This window comes from Trichosurus vulpecula, chromosome 5 (assembly GCF_011100635.1).
Source record: "Trichosurus vulpecula isolate mTriVul1 chromosome 5, mTriVul1.pri, whole genome shotgun sequence".
Lineage (NCBI taxonomy): Eukaryota > Metazoa > Chordata > Mammalia > Diprotodontia > Phalangeridae > Trichosurus > Trichosurus vulpecula.
This window is the reverse complement of record NC_050577.1, coordinates 212,380,521-212,405,305: the sequence shown is the minus strand read 5'-3', so window position 1 is coordinate 212,405,305 and position 24,785 is coordinate 212,380,521. Positions and strand designations below refer to the sequence as shown.

General features: G+C 34.9%; 1 protein-coding gene across 1 annotated transcript in view; it reads left to right on the top strand.

Moving 5' to 3' along the window:
* The window catches only part of LRRK2 (leucine rich repeat kinase 2), a 232,096-nt gene that overhangs the window by 1,987 nt on the left and 205,324 nt on the right, over positions 1–24,785 (top strand). Inside the window, exons 3-5 of the mRNA XM_036759572.1 lie at positions 3,606–3,715; positions 19,928–20,016; positions 20,853–20,990. Of these exons, the coding sequence (XP_036615467.1) occupies positions 3,606–3,715; positions 19,928–20,016; positions 20,853–20,990 (337 nt within the window). The remainder of the gene's footprint in view (positions 1–3,605; positions 3,716–19,927; positions 20,017–20,852; positions 20,991–24,785) is intronic.

The following is a 24,785-nucleotide window of genomic DNA, read 5'->3' as shown; positions in this document are numbered from 1 at the left end:
GAGGCTAAGAAAATTTTTAAGCTATCTAAATTAAAGGACAACTAGATAATTTTGTGTAGTCCTTTACATGGCAAGAAAAACATTCTCTTTTCCCCAAGTTACTGTGTGTTCTTTCAGTTTGAGTTCAGATGTAAACAGAAATAAAATTAAAACAAAGATATGATAAAGACTTTTTTATATTTTGTGACACTAGACCATTGTCTGACCAAAATAAAAATTTCATATAGGGCATATTCCAATATTTAATTTCAGCAGCCAGTCATGAAATGTTTATTCTCTGTGAAGTACTGTTGTGGACCAAAACATAAAGATAATTAAGACATAGTCCATGTCCTCTGGTACTTATAGACAGGTTTTTGATTTTGTTATATTCTAATGATCTCCTGTGTTATCTTTTTTTATTTAAGTAATTTGGTGTTTGTCAGGTGATCAATATTTACCTTCTTCCATTAACGTTTGAGTTAGGTCTAAGGCAATTGATGGTATCAAGAATCCTCTGGAAACAGACTGGTGTAAGCTGGACTTTATCTGTATGGTCCATAGGAGTTGTTAGACTGAACCCCTGGCATACTAAGGCCTTCTAGCCTGCTGGATACTCTCCAGATCTGGGACAGCTCAGTATTGTACCTATATCTTTGTGAGGTAGCTCAGAATTGTATCCTCCAGTACAGGAATGTTTGATGGGTTCTGTGATAAAGGCACTCAGAAGGAGGTGTAACACCGCCAATGTTCAGGGCAATGGAAGCCTGACTTAAAAGTTTAATAGTTTTATCATTTTCTCATTTGGTGGATAGAGTTCACAGCACCTTATTTTAAAAAGGGAAGCAACCTCTTGGAGTGGTAGTAGTCATGTAATAGTGGTGATGGTGATGGTGGTGGTGGTGGTGGTGGTGGTGGTGGTGATAGGAGTAGTACTACCACCACTGCTACCACCATTACTAATAATAATGGTGCTAGACACTGTGCTAAGTGCTTTACAAATATTACCTTATCTGATCCTCACAACAACCTTGCGAAGTAGTTGCTATTATTATTGTCATTTAACATTTGAGAAAACTGATGCAAGCAGGCTTGTAGAATGATAGAATTTTTCCCCCTTTTTCTGTCATGCCAGACTGTCTGTAGATAGATCCTGCTGTACACAGCCTCCTGATCACACCTGGAGTTTTGTGTTATGTTCTAGGCACCACAGTTTTGGAAGAATTTAGCCTGGATATCAGAATAAATTTCCTAATAATCAGAGCTGTTCAAAATTGCAATTGACTACCTCAAAAGGTAATAGGTTCTCCTTCCTTAATGGTCTTTAGGCAGAGACTGGATGCCTACTTATTGGCTATGTGGCAGAGGCATTCTTTTTTGAATGTGACCACTTAGGTGCCTTCTGTCTCTAAAATTCAATAAAGTATAAAGTGATAAAAAGAGCACTGGACTTAGGACTCAAGAGGCATAGATTTGAAATCAGGTTTTAATGTTAGCTGTTTCTTGTCTCTACGTTGAGGAGTACCTGTGTTATTTAACTCTGATTGTGAGAAAAGTGCTTTGTAAATCATAAAGTGTTATAGCAGTAGTTAGTAAATAAATATCTATTAAGCATTGACTATGCGCCTTATTTATAATTATAAATGAAGTAGCCATTGGAAATAGCTGTGGTGTAGTTGATGGAGAACTGGCCTCAGTGCCAGGAGCACTTAAGTTTAAGTCACACCTCTGACAGATACTGGTTATATGACCATGGCAAGTTACTTAAGCATTCGAGTGCTTTAGACAACTCTTTTTTAAAAAATTAAGTTTTGTTTCCAGTTCTAAATTCTCTCCCTCCTACCTCCTTCTCTCCTTCCCACATTGAGAAAGCAAGAAAACAAAACTTGTAACAAATATGTATAGTTAAGCAAATCATGTTAAAAAAAAATGCCTCAGTATGCACTGTGAGTCCTTTCTAGCTAGAAATGAGTAGTCTGTGGCATCATGAATCTTCTGGACTTGTGGTTGGTCATTGTGTTAATCAAATTTTCTAAGTCTTTCAAATTTGCTTGTATTTATGATATTATTGCTGTTGTATGAATTATCCTACTTACATTCACGATTTTACATTAAGAGACCCCCTGTGAACTGCAAAGATCTGACGATTTGACGTCACCCACCTGATCATTTAGCCCTGGGACTTGGTCCTTAAAAGAACTCTTACGTTGTTTTATTTTATTTTTATTATATTTTTGTTTTAGTTTGTCTCTTCCTATTTCAGTGCTGCCTGTATCAGGCTTCTTGTATACTGGAGTAAAGAGTTATAGCCCTAAAGTCATGGTGGAAAGTTCTCTAGACGTTTAAGGAGCTTGACTTTCTAAGGGATGTAATATGATGGGAACAATATCCTAACCCCTCCATCCATGCAGATTTGGCTAGTTGCTTAAAAAGTATTGAAACATTCTTCCAAAGTTTGTTGCCTCAGGACTAAAGACTCAGAGTTAATATTACTTCCTTGTTGCCTGAGTACAGAGCAGCCACCCGGGAGCCCTATGGCCATTCTGATGCTTGGCTGGTGGGATCATAGTGGGTACCTCAGATAAGGGAGCTTCTATTAGCTGAATTAATTTTCATTGTCCTCAGTGCCTCTTCTTGTTGTTCTATCTCCTGCTGTGGATAAGTAAAACTTTTTTATGTTAATGGTTGAATGAGACACTTTAAGTATCTCAACTTATTCCAACATTCAACCCAAACTTACCAGGAGTCTGACCTGAGTGAGTCCTGTCCCAGAACAATTCCACTTTTGGATCTTAGCCATTTCAGGGAGGTTGCTCTCTGAAGCAAAGTCTACTAATTAATTCCAAAAGCAATTTTGTTATTTTTTTAAACCTCTTTATTGAATATTCTGGAAACATTTATTAATTTTCCTATTTTTTGAGGAAGGGGTATGAATCTTTCCATAGCTTCCCTTTGCTGATGAGCCCTGTATCTCATATATGGATTTTTGTTTGAAGAGCTGTATCTGTTGTCATTCCTTTTACATTCATACTTACATTACCTAGTTATTAATTATTCCAAATATGCTTTTCCTGTTAAGCTTTGACATTGGGATGCCAGTCAGTCACTTAACATGCATACATGCCTTAGCTAATCTCTTGATTGATTTGTGCTTGATCATCTCAGTCTCCTTGTTTTCCTGGCTTCTCTTAGGGTTTAAGCTCAAAGCTTGGTCTCTATAGCCACTAATACTCTTAGATGATCTTAAATATACTTATTTATTTACATGTTATTTGCCCCATTAGAATTATGATACTTGAGGATAGAGTCTATATTTTTTGTTTTTCTTTGTGACCTACTGGCTGGAACATAGTAAACACTCAATAATGCTTTTTGCTTGACTTACACTGCCTTTCTTCTATCATAATGCTTTTAGGTTTTTTTTTTGTTAGTTTTTTGTAGAAAGCTGCTTTATTGCCTGTTGATACTTCTCAGTAGAATTGCATTGCATACTTTAGTTTTGAAAAATTGTTTCATTTATCAATGTTCACATTGGCCAGTTCTGTTAAGAAAGAATACATTTTAACTTAATAGATGTTTAACTAATATCTATAAATAAACATGTATTTGCCTTTATTACTTTTCAGGTGGGTTGGTCACTTCTTTGTAAATTGACAGAAATTTGTCCTGATATAATGCAGAGCTTAATGGGTCCCCAAGATGTTGGAAAGGATTGGGAAGTCCTTGGTGTTCACCAGTAAGTATTAATTTTATGCAAAAAACAGTTATATTTTCAGTTAGATATACAAATCAAGAATATTTAGATTTGCATTTTTTAGACTCTTATGAAAGAACAAAAATATCTTGAAGATATATTTATTATGCTATATAATTTTAAAATAATATTTTACATGTGTATAGAACTTTATTCTCAAAAGTCCTTTTCCAGTGATTCATCATGGGCAGGGAACTGGCTTTGAGGTCTTGAAGCTTATGTTAGAGGAGACTGCCAACTTCAACTTCAGCAGGTCCTATTAAACTGGGAAATCATTAAGTATGGGCTCCATTATGTATTATCTGTTTGTTATCTGAGGCCTAAGCTGGCTAAGATTGGAAAAGTTCATCACCCAGAGCATTGGCTGTCAGATGATGGATATTTTTGGCCACAGCAACACAAGAATACTATCTATTAATGTATAGAAGGATTGTGAACTACATCAGTGGAATGAATAATCACACCTATAAAACTTATACTTGAATTCACTTTTATGAATATTAAATTCAGTTCTGTCCTTGAGATTCATGAGAGGTAGGTAGACTAGGTAATTATTATAGTAGATGATAGAGTTTTGACAGGTTGGAGTGGGTCTTGAATTCTGTATTCTCAGAGAACAGAAAGTTAAAACTTTAAACAAGGTACTTTTTTTTTTGACAAAATAAGTAACATGGAATAGTTAGTTCTACAAAAATATGGGAACCAGGTAGTGAGTTAGCAACGTATTAATTTAAACTGTGCTTTTTCTTCCTCAAACAGTAAATATATATTTAGGTGGCTTAAACTACTGCTTTCAAAAAGAAGAAAGAGGAAATTACTTCCTAGCACTCGGAGTTGATAGTAATTTCACCAGCTGCCCTTTTGCAGTTTACAACATTATGACTTCATCGATGAGACCACTTCCTTGAATGTAGTTGAGAAAACAAAAAAGTTTCTATAGATGGAGACGTGTTCTAGGGGAATTCCTTGTTGTATGATTTTGTTAGCTCCTTGGCTTTTGTCTTTTCTGGTTAACATTATGCACTCCTTATATTTAGGTTATCCTTTTTCTGTGATAGTGAAGAAAAATAGGATAGTAGAGTGATTCTGATTTATCTCATAGTTTGTGTACAATTTATAATTTTTACTGCAGTACTCTTTCAGATCTGTGACTTCTTTAACATGGGTGTTCCCTTTATGGGTGTAAATGGAAATCCTTTCACACTTCAGTAGATACTCTTCATTAATTGTTACTCCTGTTCTTTGGGTAACATTCCACTGCCAACCATGTACTTGAGGATGTTACTGTTTGATAAGATCTGCCAGACTTGTGCTTCACTGGCATAGCCTTTGAGATTCCTTGGTCACCTCCATGTCACCCTGTGACACTGTAGTGGGACTTTGGTGAAAAATACAATTTATTCTATAGTTCACAACATTTAGTTGTAAATTTGTGTTAATTATCCATATTTCTTAGCTCATAGATTATCAGAATATGATATTTTCAGACAATATATTTTATTTACATTTTATAAATAAAAGTCAATGTGATAGTGCTGGCCTTGGAATCATCAAGACTTGTATTCAAGTCTTTCCATTTACATGTACCAGCTATGTAACCAGAGATAAGTCCTCAGGCAATTCTTTAAGACTATGAGTTATAGAGTTAACACTGATCTGTATTAGTGAAGAGAATTTCCCATGTTGTTGAGAAAATTTCCCAACCCGGGTTCCAAGAGAACCCTGGAGGAATTTCATCCACCATGATGTCTGCAAGACTAATGGGCAAAAAATGAGTAGCTAAATTGAAAGTAAAAAAGAAATTTATGAGCTTATTAAGGAAGATTGCTGGGGCTAGTAGAAGTTCCAGCTTTTTAGGGTACAGATTACATAAAAGTTTTTATAACTTTTAGGCTTACTTAAAATATGTAGCAAATCAGTAGCCTTCAGTGGCAAAAAGGAAATGGGGGTAGTGAGAGAAGTAATTATTTTTCTGTTATACTAATAAATCAAGATTGAGGTTTTTTTCCCCTTCTATTTCCTCATTCAGGGACCAGTCCTTGTAGGTCAGACAGTTTCTGAAGTACTGGGTTGATGATGAGATTTGCCTGAAGTACTGGGTTGATGATGAGATTTGTGCAGATTGCTGGAGGCTGCTGAGTCTCATGATCAAGCCAAGTTCTCAGCAGGAGGAGCTGAAGGCTTTCAGCCCACCTCCTCATTTGAATGTCTACCCTCTTGTTAATTGTTCACCAGATCAGGGTTGATGCCCACCAGGGGCATCCAACTTTTCCAAAGATATTTAAACATTCAGTGATCTTCATGGTTTTGTCTTTGGTTACCTAGAGACCACTGACCATCAATTTATTATTTGCTAGCCTAATTAATAAATTGATTTTTAATTACTCAGAAACTTTATTTCTCAGGCTCTATTTGTCTCAGTAGTGTACATGCCTTGGAGTCGCTGGAGTTGCTAAAGATCAAGTTTGTTCTGGTTGTAAAACTCATTTTTCTATGGTTAGTATTATTAGAATACTCTTTGTATTCTCAGTAAATCTCTAAATAGTGGAGGCCTCCTTCAAGTCAGTCTGGTTCATCTTGTTGTTTCCAGTAAGGGGTGGGGTGGGAGATAAAATACAGCCTGAGAGTCTCTTTTACAGCCCTATGGGGTCTGTTTCTTTGGCCTCAGTGGTTACTTTTTCTGGGGAGAAGTGTCCCAAAACTCACAGTACTTAGGCTCTTCATCTATCTCTTCTACATACTGAACTCTCCCAGGTTTTTTCTTATGGACCTCAAAAGATTTCAGAAGCTACATACCAATAATGCAAGGATATTTATAGTGCATATTATTTATATTGGTATTATTTGAATACTCAAAAGATCTGTGATATTGTCAGAGTATTGAACTCCCAATGGGGAAACCCTCCATCAATAAATATAGTAAACATGTGAATGAAACTATATAAGTCCTAGGAAGTTGCCTGAGATAAAGGTTAAATGATTTGAGCAGAGTTACTCAGTTAACACTTGTTAGTGGTGAGATTTGAACTAAATCTTTCTGACTCCTAGCTCAATACTTTATTTACCCCCCTGCCTGCCCAATTCATTTTAATTTATTTTTAACATTTAAAAAATTTTTAGTTTCAAATTCACTCCCTGCTTCTACCCCTCTTCCTTTCAATTGTGAAGGTAAGCAAAATGTTACCGGTTATTCATGTGGAAATGTTGAAATTCAGGGGCACCTCAAAATGTCAGGGTATAGGTCAGACTGTCTCCAAATCAAATAAAGGGGTTTATTGGGATAACACAATACAACACGACACATCAAACAGGCTCCTCTGCCCCCGAAGGGAGATGCAGTTTAAGGGAGACTAATGGAGATTGCCCTTAACAAGGACACCCTCTGATTAAGGAAGACTCCCACTAGCTAGGAGAGCCTAGGGATTCTTACAGAGAAAAACCTTCTATGGGTGGGGAAAGGAGGTAAACAGGGAGTTTAGGGCATTACCTATCGTTATTATTATTATTATTATTAATTATTATTCCATTGTTGGGGAGGGGGGCTGTTAGTTTCTGTGTTTCGTTGATCATCCTATTTGAATCCCATTGTCTCCTAGTTGTTGTCCTTTGTTCTAGAAGAGGACCAAAATGACATCACTATACTAGAGTCAAGTTTCAGTGTGTCTCACTGTGGCTGATCAGACCAATACAAGCTCGGAGTGCTCTACCACAGGTCAGGCACAAATAGTCCATCTGAACATTTGGGGTGGATACTTGTGCACATCTAAATGTGCACATCCTGCATGTCTTTTGAGCTGTTTCAATTCTGCTTTGCTCATAGAGCACAGCACCTTCTCTGATGTGGGCACACCATGCTGAACGGTTCTGTGCCAGTGTCTCCCATGTCACATAATCAATTCCAAGTTCTTGAGAGTGTCCTTGTATCGCTTCTTCTGACCACCATGTGAATGCTTGCTCTGTGTGATTTCTCCATAAAATAGTCTTTTTGGCAAGTGTATGTTTTGCATCCAAACAATATGGTCAGCCCTTTGGAGTTGTGCTGTCTCTGAAGCAGAATTTGAATGCTTGGAAGTTTAGTTTGAGTAAGGACCTCAGTGTCTGGTACCTTATCCTGCCAGGTGATCTTCAGAATCTTCCTAAGACAATTCAGATGGAAGCGATTCAGTTTCCTGGCATGGTGCTGGTAGACTGTATTGCGCAGGCATACAACAATGAGGTCAGCACAACGGCTCTGTAGACCTTCAGTTAGCTAATCAGTCTAATACCTCTTCTCTCCCATACTTTCCTTCGGAGGCTCCCAAACACTGAGTGAGCTCTGACAATGCGTGGGTCAACCTCATTATCAATGTGTACATCCCTGGAAAGTACACTACCAAGGGAAGTGAACTTATCCACAGCATCCAAAACTTCTCCATTTAGTGTAACCAATGGTTCCATGGATGGATGATGTGGTGGTGGCTGATGGAGCACCTGTGTGTTCTTGGTGTTAATTGTTAGGGCAAAATTAGCACAAACAGTAGAGAAGTGATCCATACTTTGTTGCATCTCAGCTTCAGAGGCTATCAAATGCTTTCAGTGAGGATGAACGTGGCATCAAAGTAAGCTACATCACTGATGGTAAATTCTTCAACTTGAAAAGGCTAGGAGCCAAGATCAAAGTGGAGGGAGCATTGGTGCATGATTTTCTGTTTGCAGATGATTGTGCATTGTCTCCTAAAGTAGATTTAAGTGGTACTTTAGATAATGGGCTTCTCATTGACCATTCTATTTAAATTTCATCAAAACCATGTAAAACATATTTACATATTAGCCATATTGTAAAAAAATAAAATAAAATAAAAAAGCAAGAAAGTTATACTTCAATTTGTACTCAGAGTTGAGCAGTTCTGTCTCCGGAGGTGGACAGCAGTTTTCATCATGAGTCCTTTGCAGTTGTCTTGGATCACTGTATTGACCTGAATAGTCAAGTCTTTCACAGTTGATCATCATTACAACTTAGCTGTATGCACAATTTCCCAGTTCTTCTCACTTCACTTGGCATCAGTTAATATAGTTCTTGCCACATTATTTTTTTTCTGAAACTCCCCCCCTTGCCATTTCTTAGAGCACAGTAATTCTCTATCACAATCATATGCTACAACTTAAGCAGTCATTCCCCAATTGATAAGTATCACTTCAATTTCTAATTCTTTGTTACTGCAAAAAAGATCTTCTATAAATATTTTTGTACATATAGATCTTTTTTCTTTTTTCTTTGATCTCTTTGGGGTACAGACCTAGTAGTGGCAATGCTGGGTCAAAAGGTTTACATGGTTTTATAGCCCATTGGGCATAGCTCCAAATTGTTCTCCAGAATGGTTGGACCAGTTCACACTCTATATTAGCATACCTATTTTCTCTTACACTCTCCAGCAGTTGTCATTTTTGATAGGTTTGAGGTAGTTATTTTACTTTGCTTTTCTCTAATTAACAGTGATTTAGAGCATGTTTTCATATGATAACATAGCTTTGATTTCTTCTTCTGGAAACTGCCTGTCATATCCTTTGACCTATCAGTTTATCCTGAGCTGAGAGGCCTGGGGATCACTTCCTTCCTTAGAGCTGCTCCTGCTCCCACTCAGATATGTTATGTTTTAGTTTTGCAGGCCCAGCGCTCTCCCAACTTAGTTCCTGGCTGAGTTTCTCTGCTGCTCCCCTTCTGGTGCGCCCAGTGCTCCTGCCACACTCAGTCTACTAACTCTCAAATCTGCTCGGATTCACTTTTTTAGAAGTAGCTGAAAGAATTTGTAAGAGAGCTCCAGTAAGTCCCTGCTTTCCACAGCACCATCTTGGATCTGCCCCCCCAGGAATTTCCTTAAACTTATTGAAAATATTATTAATTGCTTTAGGTATTACGTCCAAATCATCTACTGAACCCACATTGTATAAGTTTTTCTTGAAACATCTGTCCATATGCAAATATTGTACCATAGCCGTGTATAGCAGAACACATCATTGGTATGCTAATTCTTATGTACCTTTTCTGTAGTTTCATTAGAATGAAATACATGATCAAAATTCAAAGATTTTTGTTCCATCAGTTTGAGAAATGAGTCTACCTTCAGTCTTCCACTGATGGTGTGTAGCATTACCAAAATCTTGTTCTCTGCTAATGAGTAGCCATACTTGTATGCACACTATGACAGTGCCTTCCTCCGCCATACTGGCAGTGCTAAGAGACAGGAATTGAACTGACTAGGCAATTATCTTTCTAATGAGATATTTGATATATTTCACATTCACATATTCACTATATTTTCATTTGGTTTCATTTTATTGTTTCTTGATTTCTCATAAAGTCATTAGTTTCCATTTGTTCATTTCTGATTTTTAAGGAATTATTTTTTAGTGAGTGTATTTATTTTTAGTTTTCAACATTCACTTCCATAAGTTTCAAATTTTTTCTCCCTCTCCCTCTGCCCAAGATGGCATGCAATCATATATAGGCTCTACATATAAATTCTTATTAAACATATTTTCACATTAGTCATGTTGTTCAGAAGAATTAGAATGAATGAGAGTAACCATGAGAAGAAAAGCATAAAAGAAAGCAAAACCAAAAAAACGGAAAAAGTCTGCTTCTGTCTGCATTCAGTCTCCATATTTCTTTTTTCTGAATGTGAATGGCATTTTCCATCATGAGTCTTTTCGAATTGTTTTCGGTCCTTGCATTGCTGAGAGGAGTTGAGTCTATTAAAGTCAGGAGATCACACACTGTGGCTGTTACTATGTACAGTATTCTGGTTCTGCTCACTTCACTCAGCATCAGTTCATATAAGTCTTTCCAGGTTTTTCTGAAGTACATCTGTTCATCATTTCTTATAGCACAACAGCATTGCATTACATTCATATATCACAACTTGTTCAGCCATTCTCCAATTAATGGACACACCCTCAATTTCCAGTTCTTGTCCACCACAAAAAGAGCTGCTATAAATATTTTTGTACAAGTGGGTCCTTTTCCCATTTTTATGATCTCTTTGGGATATAGCACTAGAAGTGGTATTGCTGGGCAAAGGGAATGCACATGTTTATAGCTCTTTAGGCACAGTTCCAAATTTCTCTCTTGAACAGTTGGATCAGTTCACAACTCCACCAAAAATGAATTAGTGTTCCAACTTGCCCACATCTCCAACATTTATCTTTTCCCTGTTTTGTCATATTAGGTGATCTGATTGGTGTGATGTGGTACCTCAGAGTTGTTTTGTTTTTCATTTCTCTAGTCCATAATGATTTAGAGCATTTTTTCATATGACTATAGATATTTTTAATTTTTTCCTCTGAAAACTGCCTGTTATATCCTTTGACCATATGAGACCTTTATCAGAGACACTAGTTGGAAAAATTCTTTCCCAATTTTCTGCCTCTCTCCTAATCTTGGTTGCATTGGCTTCTTTTGTGCAAAGACTTTTCAATTTAATGTAATTAAAATTTTGCATTTCATAATGGTCTTCGTTTGTGCAAAGACTTTTCAATTTAATGTAATTAAAATTTTGCATTTCATAATGGTCTCTATCTCTTTTTTGGTCACAAATTCCTCCATTCTCCATAAATGTGACAGATAAACTATTCCTTGCTCCCCTGATTTGTTTATAGTATCAGCTTTTATATCTTAATCATATACCCATTTGCACTTTATTATGGTCTCAGACATTGGTCTATTCCCAGTTTTGGCCACACTGTTTTCCAGTTTTCCCAGTAGTTTTTGTGAAATAGTGAGTTCTTATCCCAGAAGCGGAGGTCTTTGGGTTTATCAAACAGTATATTACTATAATCATTGACTACTCCGTCTTTTGTACCTAACCTATTCCACTGATCTGCCCCTCTGTTTCTTAGCCAGTGCCAAGTACTTTTGATGGTTGCTGCTTTATAATACAGTTTAGGATCTGTTATGGCTAGGCCACCTTCCTTAGTATTTCTTTTCATTAATTTCCTTGGTATTCTGGACCTTTTGCTCCTTCCGATGAATTTTGTTATTATTTTTTTCTACCTCTGTAAAACAATTTTTTGGTAGTTTGATTGGTACAGCACTAAATAAGTAAATTAATTTAGGTAGAATTATCATTTTTATTATATAAGTTTGACCTACCCAGGAACCAGTTAACATTTTTCCATTTATTTAGATCTGACTTTATTTGTGTGAAAAGTGTTTTATAATTGTGTTCGTATAGTTCCTGGGTTTGTTTTGGCAGGTAGATACCTAAATACTTTATAATGTCTACAGTAAATTTCAGTGGAATTCCTCTTTCTATCTCTTGCTGCTATGCTTTGTTAATTATATATAGAAATGCCAACGATTTATGTAGATTTATTTTATATCCTGCAAATTTGCTAAAGTTATTCATTATTTCAAGTAGTTTTTCCCTTGATTTTCTAGGATTCTCTATCATCATTTCATCTGCAAAGAGTAATAGCTTAATTTCTTCTTTGCCTGTTCTAATTCCTTCAATTTCTTTTTCTTCTTTTATTGGTAAAACTAATGTTTCCAGTACCATATTGAATAACAGTGGTGATAATGGACATCTTGTTTCACCCCTGATTTAATTGTAAACACATCTATCTCATCCCCATTACATATAATGTTTTCTGATGGTGTTAAGTAGATCCTACTTATCATTTTAAGGAAGGCTCCAATCATTCCTGTTCTGTCTATTGTTCTTTAATAGGAATAGTGTGTTGGTAAGCAAAATGGGCTCTTAGCACTCCATTCAATCAAGTGCCCTTGAAGAGTTTGACTTTTGTTAATTCAGTGTATTTCATTGAGTCTTACTAGGTGCTAAGCCCCAGGCCCAAACTCGTATTAGGTGTAAAACCTGTGTGGGTTTAGATTGGTAACTAAGGTGGGGCCCAAGGTGGGGCTAACTAAGGGGAGGTGCTAATTCCAGAGCCAATCATAGGAGCCCAAGTTCTGGTCATTCAAATGATGTTTGATGATGTCTGAAATGCTTTAAGAAGAGAAGACAGAATCATTTGCACAGGGCTCTCACTCTTGGTGGGGTGTGGAGACTCCCGGGCAGCTGTAGCTAAGGAGCCCTCCAGGTTGTAAACCTGGATGTTGGGACTTTGTTAAAATCTGGTAACTATGAATTGGGATTTGAATCAGACAAGGTCTGTCTGTCGATGTTTGTACTTTGTTTGTATTTTGCTCTTAAGTTCAAGTTTTTCCCCTGAACTAAGTGAATTGTATTTTTATGCTGAATTAAAGTAAGTTTGTCAATCCCTTAACGTTGCTTTCCTTAGAAAAGCAGATCAAAAGAACCTGTGCTTTTGCAGCGTGCTGGTAGCGTGCTTGTTGTTGGGCTTGTGTGGGTCTTTCACCCCCACAACAGCTGCTAGCTGGATTGTTGAAACAAATGGGTGTTGTATTTCATCAAAAGCTTTTTCTGCACGTATGGAGATAATCATATGGTTTCTATTAGTCCTAATATTGAACTAGCCCTGTATTCCTGATATAAATCTTACCTGATCAAAGTGTATTCTTCTCATGATAAATTGCTGTAATCTTTTTGCTAATATTTTATTTAAAGGTTTTGCATCTATATTCATTAAGGAAATTGGTCTATAATTTTCTTTCTCTGTTTTGATTCTTCCCGGTTTAGGTATATTTGTATAATAAAAAGAATTTGGGAGGACTCCTTCTTCGCCATTTTTCCCAGAAAATATATATAATATTGGAATTAATTGCTCCTTAAATGTTTCATAGAATTTGCTTATAAATCCATCTGGCCCTGGAGATTTTTTCCTAAGGATTTCATTAAAGGCTTCTTCAATTTCTTTTTCTGAGATGGAGTTGTTTTGATTTGCATTTCTCTAATCAGTAGTGATTTAGAGCATTTTTTTTCACATGACTATAGATAGTTTAATTTATTTCTCTGAAAACTGCTCATTCATATCCTTTGACCATTTGTCAGTTGGGAAATGAATTGTACTATGAATTTGACTCAGTTCTCTCTATATTTTAGAAACAAGGCCTTCATCAAATACATTGGCTGTAAAAATTGGTTCCCAGCTTTCTGCTCTCTTAATCTTGGTGGCATTTGCTTTGTATAAAAACTTTTTAATGTGATCAAAATTTTCCGTTTTGCATTTCATAATATTCTCTAGCTCTTGTTTTGTTTTCCCTAAATCTGACAATCAAATATTCCTTGCTCTTCTAATTTACTTATTGTATCAGCCTTTATATTAAATTGTGTACCCATTTTGACTTTATCTTGGTGTACAGTGTAAGATGTTGGTCTGTGCCTTGTTTTGGCCATACTATTTTTCAGTTTTACCAGCAGTTTTTGTTAAATAGTGAGTTCTTATCCTAAAATCTAGAGTCTTTGGGTTTATCAAACTGTAGATTACCATAGTCATTGACCCTGTATCTTGTGTACCTAACCTATTCCACTGATCCACCACTCTGTTTCTTAGCCACTACCAAGTAGTTTTGATAATTGCTTTATAATACAGTTTTAGATCTGGTACAGCTAGGCCACCTTCCCTTGCATATCTTTTCATTAATTCCTTTGATATTCTGGACCTTTCATTCTTCTGGATTAATTTTATTATTTTTTCTAGTTGTATAAAATAATTTTTGGTAGTTTGATTGTTAAGGTATATTTACAAAATATAAATTGCCCAGACTGATAGAAGAGGAAATAAAAAACTTAAATAACCCCATTTCAAAAAAAGAAATTTAAGAAGTCATCAATGAGCTCCCTAAGAAAAAATCTCCAGGACCATATGGATTTATGAGTGAATTCTCCTGAATATTTAAAGAACAATTAATTTCAATTTTATATAAACTATTTGGAAAAATAGACAAAGAGTGAGTCGTACCAAATTCTTTTTATACCTAAACTGGGAAGAATCAAAACAGAGAAAGCAAATTATAGACCAATTTCTCTAATGAATATAGATGTAAAAATTTTAAATAAAATAGTAGCAAAGAGTTTACAGCAACTTATCTTAAGGATAATACACTCTGACTAGGTAGGATTTATACCAAGAATGCAGGGGTGGTTCACTATTAGGAAAACTATTAGCATAATTGGCCATGTCAACAACAAAACTAACAGAAATAATATGATTATCTCAACAGATGCAGAAAAAGCATTTGACAAAATACAACAGCTATTTCTATTAAAAACACTAGAGAACGTAGGAATAAATGGAGTTTTCATTAAAATGATAAGTAGCATCTACCTAAAACCATTAGCAAGCATTATATGTAATGGGGTTAAGCTAGGAGCATTTCCAGTAAGATTGGGGTGAAATGAGGATGTCCATTAACACCAATGTCATTAATTATTATACTAGAAATGTTAGCTTTAGCAATAAGAGAAGAAAAAGAAATTGAAGGAATTAGAATAGGGAAAGAAGAAACAAAAGTTATCACTCTTTGCAGATTATATACTGTTATACTTAGAGAATCCTAGAGAAGCAAGTAAAAAAACTACTTGAAGTAATTAACAAATTTAGCAAAGTTGCAGGATATGACATGAACCCATATAAATCATTGGCATTTCTATATAATACTAACAAAGCCCAACAGCAAGAAATAATAAGAGAGATTCCATTCAAAGTTACTGTAGTCAAAGTTACTGTAGACATTATAAAATATTTGCGAGTCTACCTGCTAAGATAAATCCAGGAACTGTATCAATAACACTTTTCACACAAATAAAGTCAGTTGTAAATAATTGGAAAAACAGCAGATGCTCATGGCTAGGCTGAGGAATATAATAAAAATGACAATTCTACCTAAATTAATATTCAGTGACATACCAATCATACTACAAAAAATTATTTTATAGAGCTGGTCTTCTTTTCTTATAGTATATTCTTGGCTAGAACAGTTTTATGATAAATGGTAAAATCAAGTTTATTAATGATGATTTTTTTGTCTCTACATTTCTTTGGTAATACTTTTTACCACACTGATTATTAGTTATATAATTTTAAAGAAATACTGGAGGAAATATGATCAAGTGAAAAGATGTGAGATGAGTATAATCTTGAAGATACGTATTTATGAAACCTCAAGTTTGGCTTGTCATTTGAAATTCAGGGTACTCACAGTCCTTAATTTAAGACCTTTTGGCCTGTGGGCTAAACTTGCACAAATAAAGTTTAGAAATAACATCATGTGATGTCAGGTATATGATACTTGTGTACCTGGTAGATATTCAATTAATGTTTATTATGTGGTTTACAGTTAGTCAAAGAAGTTGTGTGTTAAATTTATACAAATAACAGTTTTCAATGGCCACATATTGATGTCATTAATTTTAACATTCTAAGAATGTTTTTATTTTCTTTTTTCTCAAATATATGTACAAACCTTTTTTAACAGTTGTTTTATTTTATAATTTTTGAGTTCAGTTTCCTCCTTCACCCTTCCTCAAATATTCAGTTACTTCGTTATAGATTACTATGTGTGTAGTCATACAAAACATATTTTCATATTAGCCATGTTGCGAAAGAGAATACAGAACAACCAACAACAAAACCAAGAAAATAAAGAAAGTAAAAATATATGCTTTGATCTCCATTCAGTGTTTATGAGTTCTTTACTTGGAGGTGGGTAGCATTTTCCATCTTAAGTCCTTTGCAGATGCGTTAGATCATTGTATTGCTGAGACTAGGTTAGTCATTCACAGTTAGTCATCATACAGTATTGATGTTACTGTTTACAATGTTCTCCTATTTCTGTTCACTTCACTTTGGTTTCTCTAGGTTTTTCTGAAAGCATCTTTCTTGTTATTTTTTAAGGCACAATAATATTCCATCATAATCGCATACAAGAATTTGTTCACCTATTCCTCAATTAATGGGCATCCTCCCAGTTTCCAATTCTGTGTCACTAGAAAAAGAGATGCAGTATATATTTTTGCCCAAATATGTATTTTCCTTTTTTTTTTTTTGGATTTCTTTACATTACAGACCTGATAGTGGTATTGCTAATTCAAAAGGTATGCACAACTTTAGTGCTTTTTGGACAGTTCCAAATTGCTCTCTAGAATGGTTGGATCAGTTCACAACTCCACCAATAATGTATTATTGTCCCAGTTTTCTCACATCCCCTCAAAGATTTATCCTTTTCCCTTCCTGTCATATTAGTCAGTCTGATAGTTGTGTAGCTGAGAGTTGCTTTAATTTGTATTTCTCTAATCAGTAATAAATTATAGCATTTTTATATGATCATGGATAGCTTTGATTTTGAAAACTTTGATGATTTATCTGTTAGGGAAAGACTTATATTCTTATAAATTTGACTCACTTTTCTGTATACTTGAGACATCAGTCCTTTATCATAGAAACTTGCTGTAAGATTTCTTCCCATTTTCCACTTTCCCTCTATTCTTAACTGTATTGGTTCTGTTAATTCAAAAATTTTTTATGACAAATAATGTTTTTTGCTTTCCAAACTTTATAAAAATAGGAAATATTCAGAAATAACTATTACATAATTTCTAAAGGCAACAAAAATATGTCCATTACATTTAATCTTATGATCATAATCACAAAAATTGTTTTTAATGAAAATAATTTCATTTGAGAGCTTGCAGTTGGAATATACAGTAGTTATAAATGTTTTTTCATTCATCAAATTATCTGACATTATATCCAGAAAAGAATTTTTGTCTCCTTCATTGTTTTTCTCATCAGGTGTAACAAAAGAGCCCATAATGCTTCCTAAAATCCATTATATTTTGAAACCATTTCTGGTATCTGTTTCTATAAACCAAGAAATCCATATATTCAAGGTTACATATAGGGAATTAATTACAGAGAAATATTTTCTTCTTTCTCAAAATTAAAGCATAGTATTGTTTTTATCATTCTTATATATGATGGTTTGGGTTTTTTTACATTCGCATTAATTAAAAACATACAGTCAGAGTTCATTGGCTTAAATTTCATGAAATATTGAGAAGCTGAATACAGAACCATCACTAGTAAATCTTCCGCCAAAGTGAGACAAATTATAAAGATGCTCTGATTTCTCTATTTAAATTCTGCTGACACAGACACTTGCAGCTATTACCATAAGAAAATATTAGCTAAGAAAACATAACTGGAAGAACCGATGAAGCGCATGCATGCCCCTGCACACACACGTGCACACACAGACACACGTGCACACGCATACACATACGACAACATACACACAAACAGGAAAGCTTGAAAAGCTTTCTAAGTATTTTGAATGAAGAAGTAATAATTATAGTTCATAAGAACCTCTTTAATGCAATTCTATGAGCAGGGTTACTGTCTTTAAATTAATCTTAAATTAATCTGAAAGAACTTAGCTAAGAAAAAAACAGAACTTCTAGGAGCCTAGATGGTGGAGTAAGAAGTAAATCACCTTAACTCTCCAGTAATCAGCTCCAAATGAACATGAAATAGTATCCCCAAATAAATCCTGGAACAGCAGGTAAAAGGGTGAAAGAGGAGTACAGTCCAGGACAGGAAGCATCCCAGAAAGCTAGCAGCAATCCCCACCTCATCAAACTAGCAGTAGATCCTAAGTCACAGTGTTGTGGAGCAGGCAAACAACAAATCAGGACCTCTCCCCCCCATGTGCTTCATAGATAGAGGAACAGTGTAGCCCTGGGGAAACAAGTAGATGCCAACCCTATGGGTGCCTAGGCTAACAGGTGGCCACCAGCATGAGGCCTCGATTATGTGCTTCAGCATGGCCCTGGGCAAACAGGCAGTTGCCAGTGGCCAGACCACCATATACATCAGTGTATCCCTGGGGTAACACAGATTCCCAGTGGTATCTGCACGTACCAGACATCAGTACTAGGATCCTGGCTCAAAACCAGGTAAGCTGCCAGAACCCTGTGGCCTCCAGTAGCACTAGCCACCCACCATTGCATCCCCTTAGTGCAGCACCAGACATGAGAGTCCCCTATGGGCAAGTCATTTAACACTGTTTGCCTCTGTTCCTTCATCTGTAAAATGAGCTAGAGAAGGAAATGGCAAACCACTCTAGTATCTTTGCTAAGAAAACCCCAAATGGGATCACAAAGAGTCAAACACAACTTTAAAATAACTGAACAACAACAGATAGGAGAAGGTAAGTCTTAGAGTTTATCGGGAGAATTGACTTATGATACTGGTTAACAACTTTTGCTCCTTTAGTTTCCTCTTTTTAGAAATGAGAATGATGTTAATAGTGTCTAGTTCAAAGATTTACTGTGAAAATGCTTTATAAACCTCAAAGCGCTATAGAAATTTAAGCTGCTGTTATGTGTTGAATAGATGAATTTCAGTAAAACTTGTAAAACAATTATGCATATTAAAGCACATTTTATAATTAGTTTTTAAATTGGAAGATATTTTCTGGAGATGAAGTCAAGAGTAATGGTGGAATCTATTTCTTGGAAAGTAGAAGCAGGATAGATGAAATGGGATGATGTACTCAAGATAAAAAGTTTTCTAGCTCCAGTTCTGTTAGCTTCAGAATGCTTTAACAAAGGTTACTTGGATTGATATGAGACTTAGGGGACCCAATGCTTGTTTCTCAGAACCTATCATACTCTTGTATTTATTGTATTTTATTACATCCACTTAGAGTGGCAAATATTATGCAAAAAAGGAATTTTAGCTTAATAAAGTCATTTTTAAAAAATCTGCTTTTTCTATGTGTCATATTTTCTGCTTTGTGAGTACCTAAGAGATATAGGGCATAGTGAGCATAACATTCAATAGGTGTTAAGTTACTTAAAATCTGAAGCTGAAATTTTAAAGAAGTTAGACTTTACTCAGTTTTAGTATTAAGTTGATTACAAATTAATCATCATCTCATTATCTTTACCTACTGAACATTGATACTCCCTTATAGCTGTTTGATTTCCCTTTTGGGTTGGGACCATTGCTTTACTCTCTTGGTTGAGAAACTTCACTGACCTAACCAACTTGGCAAGATAACTTTCATTGCCCTTGGGAACAGAGCCTACTGGACAGACTGCGGGTTTTGATTATTAGTAACAAAATCTCTTTTATTGATTCATGTAAATAAGACTTTACATTAGTCAATTAAAGATTAATTTTCAAATGCATTGAATAAAGAAAATCAAAAGGAGAAAATGTGAATGTGACATTGAAAAACAAACTGACATACTATTGAGATGTTGCTCTTATTTCTGATCTCCTTTTCAGGCTGATTCTTAAAATGCTTACTGTTCACAATGCTAACATAACTCTTTCAGTGATTGGACTGAAGGCGTTAGATCAGCTCCTGACTTCAGGTATTTAAATTTAATTTACTTAAACTCAAAATTCTTTTTAAAAGGTTAAACTCTTCATTAATGTATTTTAGCTATTTTTTTTAATTTTTCTAGTAATCATAACAAAATTACTCATGAAATTTGAATTTTAGGTATCCAAATCCCATAATGGGGAAAAATCCATCATTGGCCTTACATGTTTGATGGTTTCCCTTTTTTCTTATCCTTTTGATCACAACTTTTACTCTGGAATTCTGTTTTTTTAATTTTTTTTTCTTAAGAAAAGATTAAAAGGAAAAGAAGTTAAAAAGGAGGGGAAGTGAACTGAAGAAAGGACAATTTTAAAAGAAAATAATGAACTGATATTCAGAGGATCAAATTAAAGAGCTTACATTTTGAAAATACATATAATCTTTTTTTCTGTAGAAAAAAATTGATGAGACTGTATTAGATCTTATCCGTGTTTTATTTTAACCTCATACCTTTTAAAGGTTTTTAAATTTTAAATATTTGAATCCTCAGATTAGCAATAAATGGGGATTGAAAGAAATTTCATCGATGTGTATAGAAATCAGCAGTATTTGTATAATATTAGAGCTTTTATATTTTTGTTTAGAAGCACTAATTCTTCAGAATTCAGAAATTAGAAAAGTTTCAGTGTGTATTAAAGTCATTTCAGATGTTATCTGTAAGTCACTTGAATTCTTTTGAGTTGTCTTTTATGTGAACTTGGCCATGATAACTTTTGATTAAACTAAGTAGCTTACAAAAAGAATTCCAGAAACATGACTATCACATAAGAACTTTGAATCTTCTGAGTACCAAAAGGACTATTCATTTTTGGTTTCCTTATATAGATTTGATGACTTTGCGGATATTGGAAGAAGATTGCAGTGATGTATTCACATTAATCTTTGATGCCATGCATACATTTACCACTAATGAAGAGATCCAAAAGTTTGGCTGTAAAATTTTACATGTGCTTTTTGAGAAAGGTATTCTAATTTTTTGTATTTTATCTTTCTTTCTTTTTAAAAAATTTTGAGTTCCAAGTTTTCTCCCCCTTACATGCCCATCCCCCATAAATTGAGAAGGCAAGCTATTTGTTAGCCATTATACATGTGAAGTCAAGCAAAACATGTTTCTGTATTAGCCATGTTCCCCCCAAAAGCAAGAAAAATAAAGAAAATTAAAAATATATGAGTTTTTCCATTCTCTCTGGAGGTAGATAGCATATTTTCTTATGAGTCCTTTGGAACTGATTTGGATCATTGCATTAATCAGAGTAGCTAAGTCTTTCACAGTTGATCATTTTACAATATTGCTGCTAATGTGTTTGATATCCTTTTGGTTCTGCTCACTTCACTTTGCATCAGTTCATATGTCTTCCCCAAGTTTTTTTGAAACCACCCCCTCATCATTTCATCACAATTATATATCACAGCATTTTCAGTCATTCCCCAAAATTATGGATATCTCTTTAATTTCCAATTCTTTGCATCCACAAAAACAGTGGCTACAAATAATTTTGTACATACAGGTCCTTTTCTTTCTTTTTTTTTTGGTGTCTGTGATATACACCTAGTAATAGTGTTGCTCAGTTAAAGGGTATGCAAAGTTTTATAGCCTTTTGGGTGTATTTCCAAATCAGTCTTCAGAATGATTGGATGAGTTCACAACTCCACCAGCAGTTAGTTCATTAGTGTCCTAATTTTTCCATATCCCCCTCCAACATTCATCATTTTCCTTTTCTATCTGTTAGCCAGTCTGGTGGGTGTCAGGTGATGCTTCGGTTGTTTTAATTTGCATTTCTCAAATCAGTGGTGATTTAGAACATTTTCTCATTATGACTAGAGATAGCTTTGATTTCTTCATTTGAAAACTGCCTGTTTGTATCTTTGATCACTTCCAATTGGGGAATGGCTCATATTTTATGAATTTGACTCAGTTCTCTCTATAGAAACTAGACCTTTATCAGATAAACTTGCTGTAAAAAGTTGTTCCCAGTTTCTACTTTTCTTCTAATTTTGGTTGCATTTGTTTCATTTGTGTAAAACCTTTTTAGTTTAATTCAATCAAAATTATCTGTTTCACTTCCTGCGATCCTTTCTATCATTAGTTTACTTATAAACTCTTTATCCACAGATCTGCCAGGTGAAATTTTCTATGTTGCCTTAATTTGCTTATATTTTATATCTAAATTACATGCCCGGTGTAACTTTACCTTGGTATGGGGTGTGAGATGTTGGTATATGCCACATGTAAAAATATAACCATTTTAGTCACTGTTGTGAAAGAAGAAATCAAAAGAAAAAAAACAAAGAATTGTAAGTGAAAAAAATATGCTTTGATCTACATTCGGAGTCTATCAGTTCTTTATCTGGATTTGGATAGCATTTCCTCCTGAGTCCTTTGTGCTTGTCTTTGATCATTATGTTGCTGAGAAGAGCTGAGTCATCCATAGTTGATAATCACAAAATGTTACTGATAATGTGTACAATGTTTTCTGGGTTCTGCTCACTTTACTTTGCATCAGTTCATGGAGTCTTTGTAGGTTTTTCTGAAATCTGCCTGTTTGTCATTTCTCATTTCACAGTAGTCTTCCGTTACTTTCATATTACGTAGCTTATTCATCCATTGCCCAGTTGATGGCCATCCCCTAAATTTGCAATATTTTGCCCTCATGAAAATATTGAAAAAATATTTTTGCATGTATAGGTCCCTTTCACTCTTTTTATGATTTCTTTGGGACACAGACCTAGTAGTAGTATTGTTGGATCAAAGGGTATGCACAATTTGGTTACCCTTTGAGCATAACTCCAAATTGTTCTCTAGAATGATTGGATCAGTTCACAACTCTGCCAACAGTGCACCAGTGTCCCAGTTTTCCCAAATCCCCTCCAACACCTGACATTTTCCTTTTCTTTCATATTAGTATGATAGATGTGAGGTAGTACCTCAGAATTGTTTTAATTTTCATTTCTCTGCTCAAGAGTGATTTAGAGCATTTTTTCATGTAACTATTAATAGTTTTGCTTTCTTCATTTGAAAACTGCTTGTTCATATCCTTTGACCATTCATCAATTTGGGAATGGCTTGTAAATTTGACTTAATTCTCTATATAGTTGAGAATTGATGTCTTTATCAGAGACACTTGGTTCAAAGATTGTTTCCCAGCATTCTGCTTTCCTACTAATCTTGGTTGCATTGGTTTTGTTAATACAAAAGCTTTTTAATTTAATATAATCAGAACTATCTGTTTTACTTTTTGTAATGCTCACTATTTCTTGTTTGATTATGAATTCTTCCCCTCCCTGTAGTTGTAACAGGTAGGCTATTTCTTGCTCCTCTAATTTTCTTACGGTGTCACCCTTTATGTCTAAAATCTGTCATATCTAAATTTGCTCGTATTCTATTTACTTCATTAGTTTCCTTCTTATTTACTTTTTGGTTGTAGTTATTGAGTTCTGAGATGGGACAGTTGAGGTTCACTCTAGTATAGTTTTGCTTTCTATTTTTTCCTGTCAGTCACTTAATTTCTCCTTTAAGAATTTGGATGCTATACCATTTGGTGCATATATGTTTAGTATTGATACTGCTTCATTGTCTATGGTACCTTTTTAGCAAGATGTAGTTTCTTTCCTTATTTCTTTTAATTAGATCTATTTTTGCTTTTTCTTTGTTTGAGATCAGGATTGCTTTCTCTGATTTTTTTTTTACTTCAGCTGAGGTATAATAGATTGGGCTCCAGCCCCTTACCTTTACACTGTGTGTGTCTCTCTGCTCCAAGTTTTTTTCTTGTAAACAAAATGTTATAGGATTATGGTTTTTGTTTCACTCTGCTATCTGCTTCTGTTTTATGAGAGAGTTCATCCCATTCACATTACAGTAGTAATTACTACCTGTGTGTTTCCTCACAGCCTATTCTTCATCCAGTCTGTCCTCTCTCCTTTCACCTTTTCCATTCTCACCTGTGTTTTGCTTCTGTCTGCCACCTTCCCTAATCTGCCCTCCCTTCTCTCAGTCCCCACCCCAGCCTTTTCTTGATCTCCTCCACTCCTACTTCCCTGTGGTAAGATACATTTCTGTATTCAACTCAATGTGTATATGATTCCCTCTTTGAGCCAATACTGATGAGAATAACCCACCCTCCCATCTTCTGCTCCACTGTAATACGTCTTTTGTGCCCCTTCAGTGAAATAGTTATTCCATTCTTCTTCTCCCTTCCTTCTGCACCCAGTGTACTCCTTTTTCTCATCCCTTAATTTTTTTCTCATTCCCTCAAATTCACCTGATACCAGTTCCCTTCTAGCTCTACTATTAAGTGATACAAATTTTTAAGAATTGCAAATATCCTCTTCCCATGTAGGGATATAAATAGTTTAATTCTATTGAATCCCTTATGTTTTCCTTTTCTTTTTGACCTGTTTATACTTTTCTTGGGTTTTCATATTGGATATCAACTTTTTAGTTTAGTTCTGGTCTTCTCCTTGTGAAAGCTTGAAATTCATCTATTTCATTGAATGACTGTTTTCCCCCTTGATGTATTATGCTCAATTTGAGTGATTCTTGGTTGTAGTTCTAGCTCATTTTCCTTCCCATGAGCTTGATTCTTTAATGTTGTAGCTTCCAAGTCCTGTGCAGTCCTGATTGTTGTTCTCGGGCATTTGAATTTTTTCTTTCTGGACACTTGTAGTATTTTTTCCTTGACCTGATAGTTTTGAAATTTGTCTATAATGCTCTGTGGAGTTTTTATTTTAAGATCTTTTTCCTGAGGCAATAGATGGATT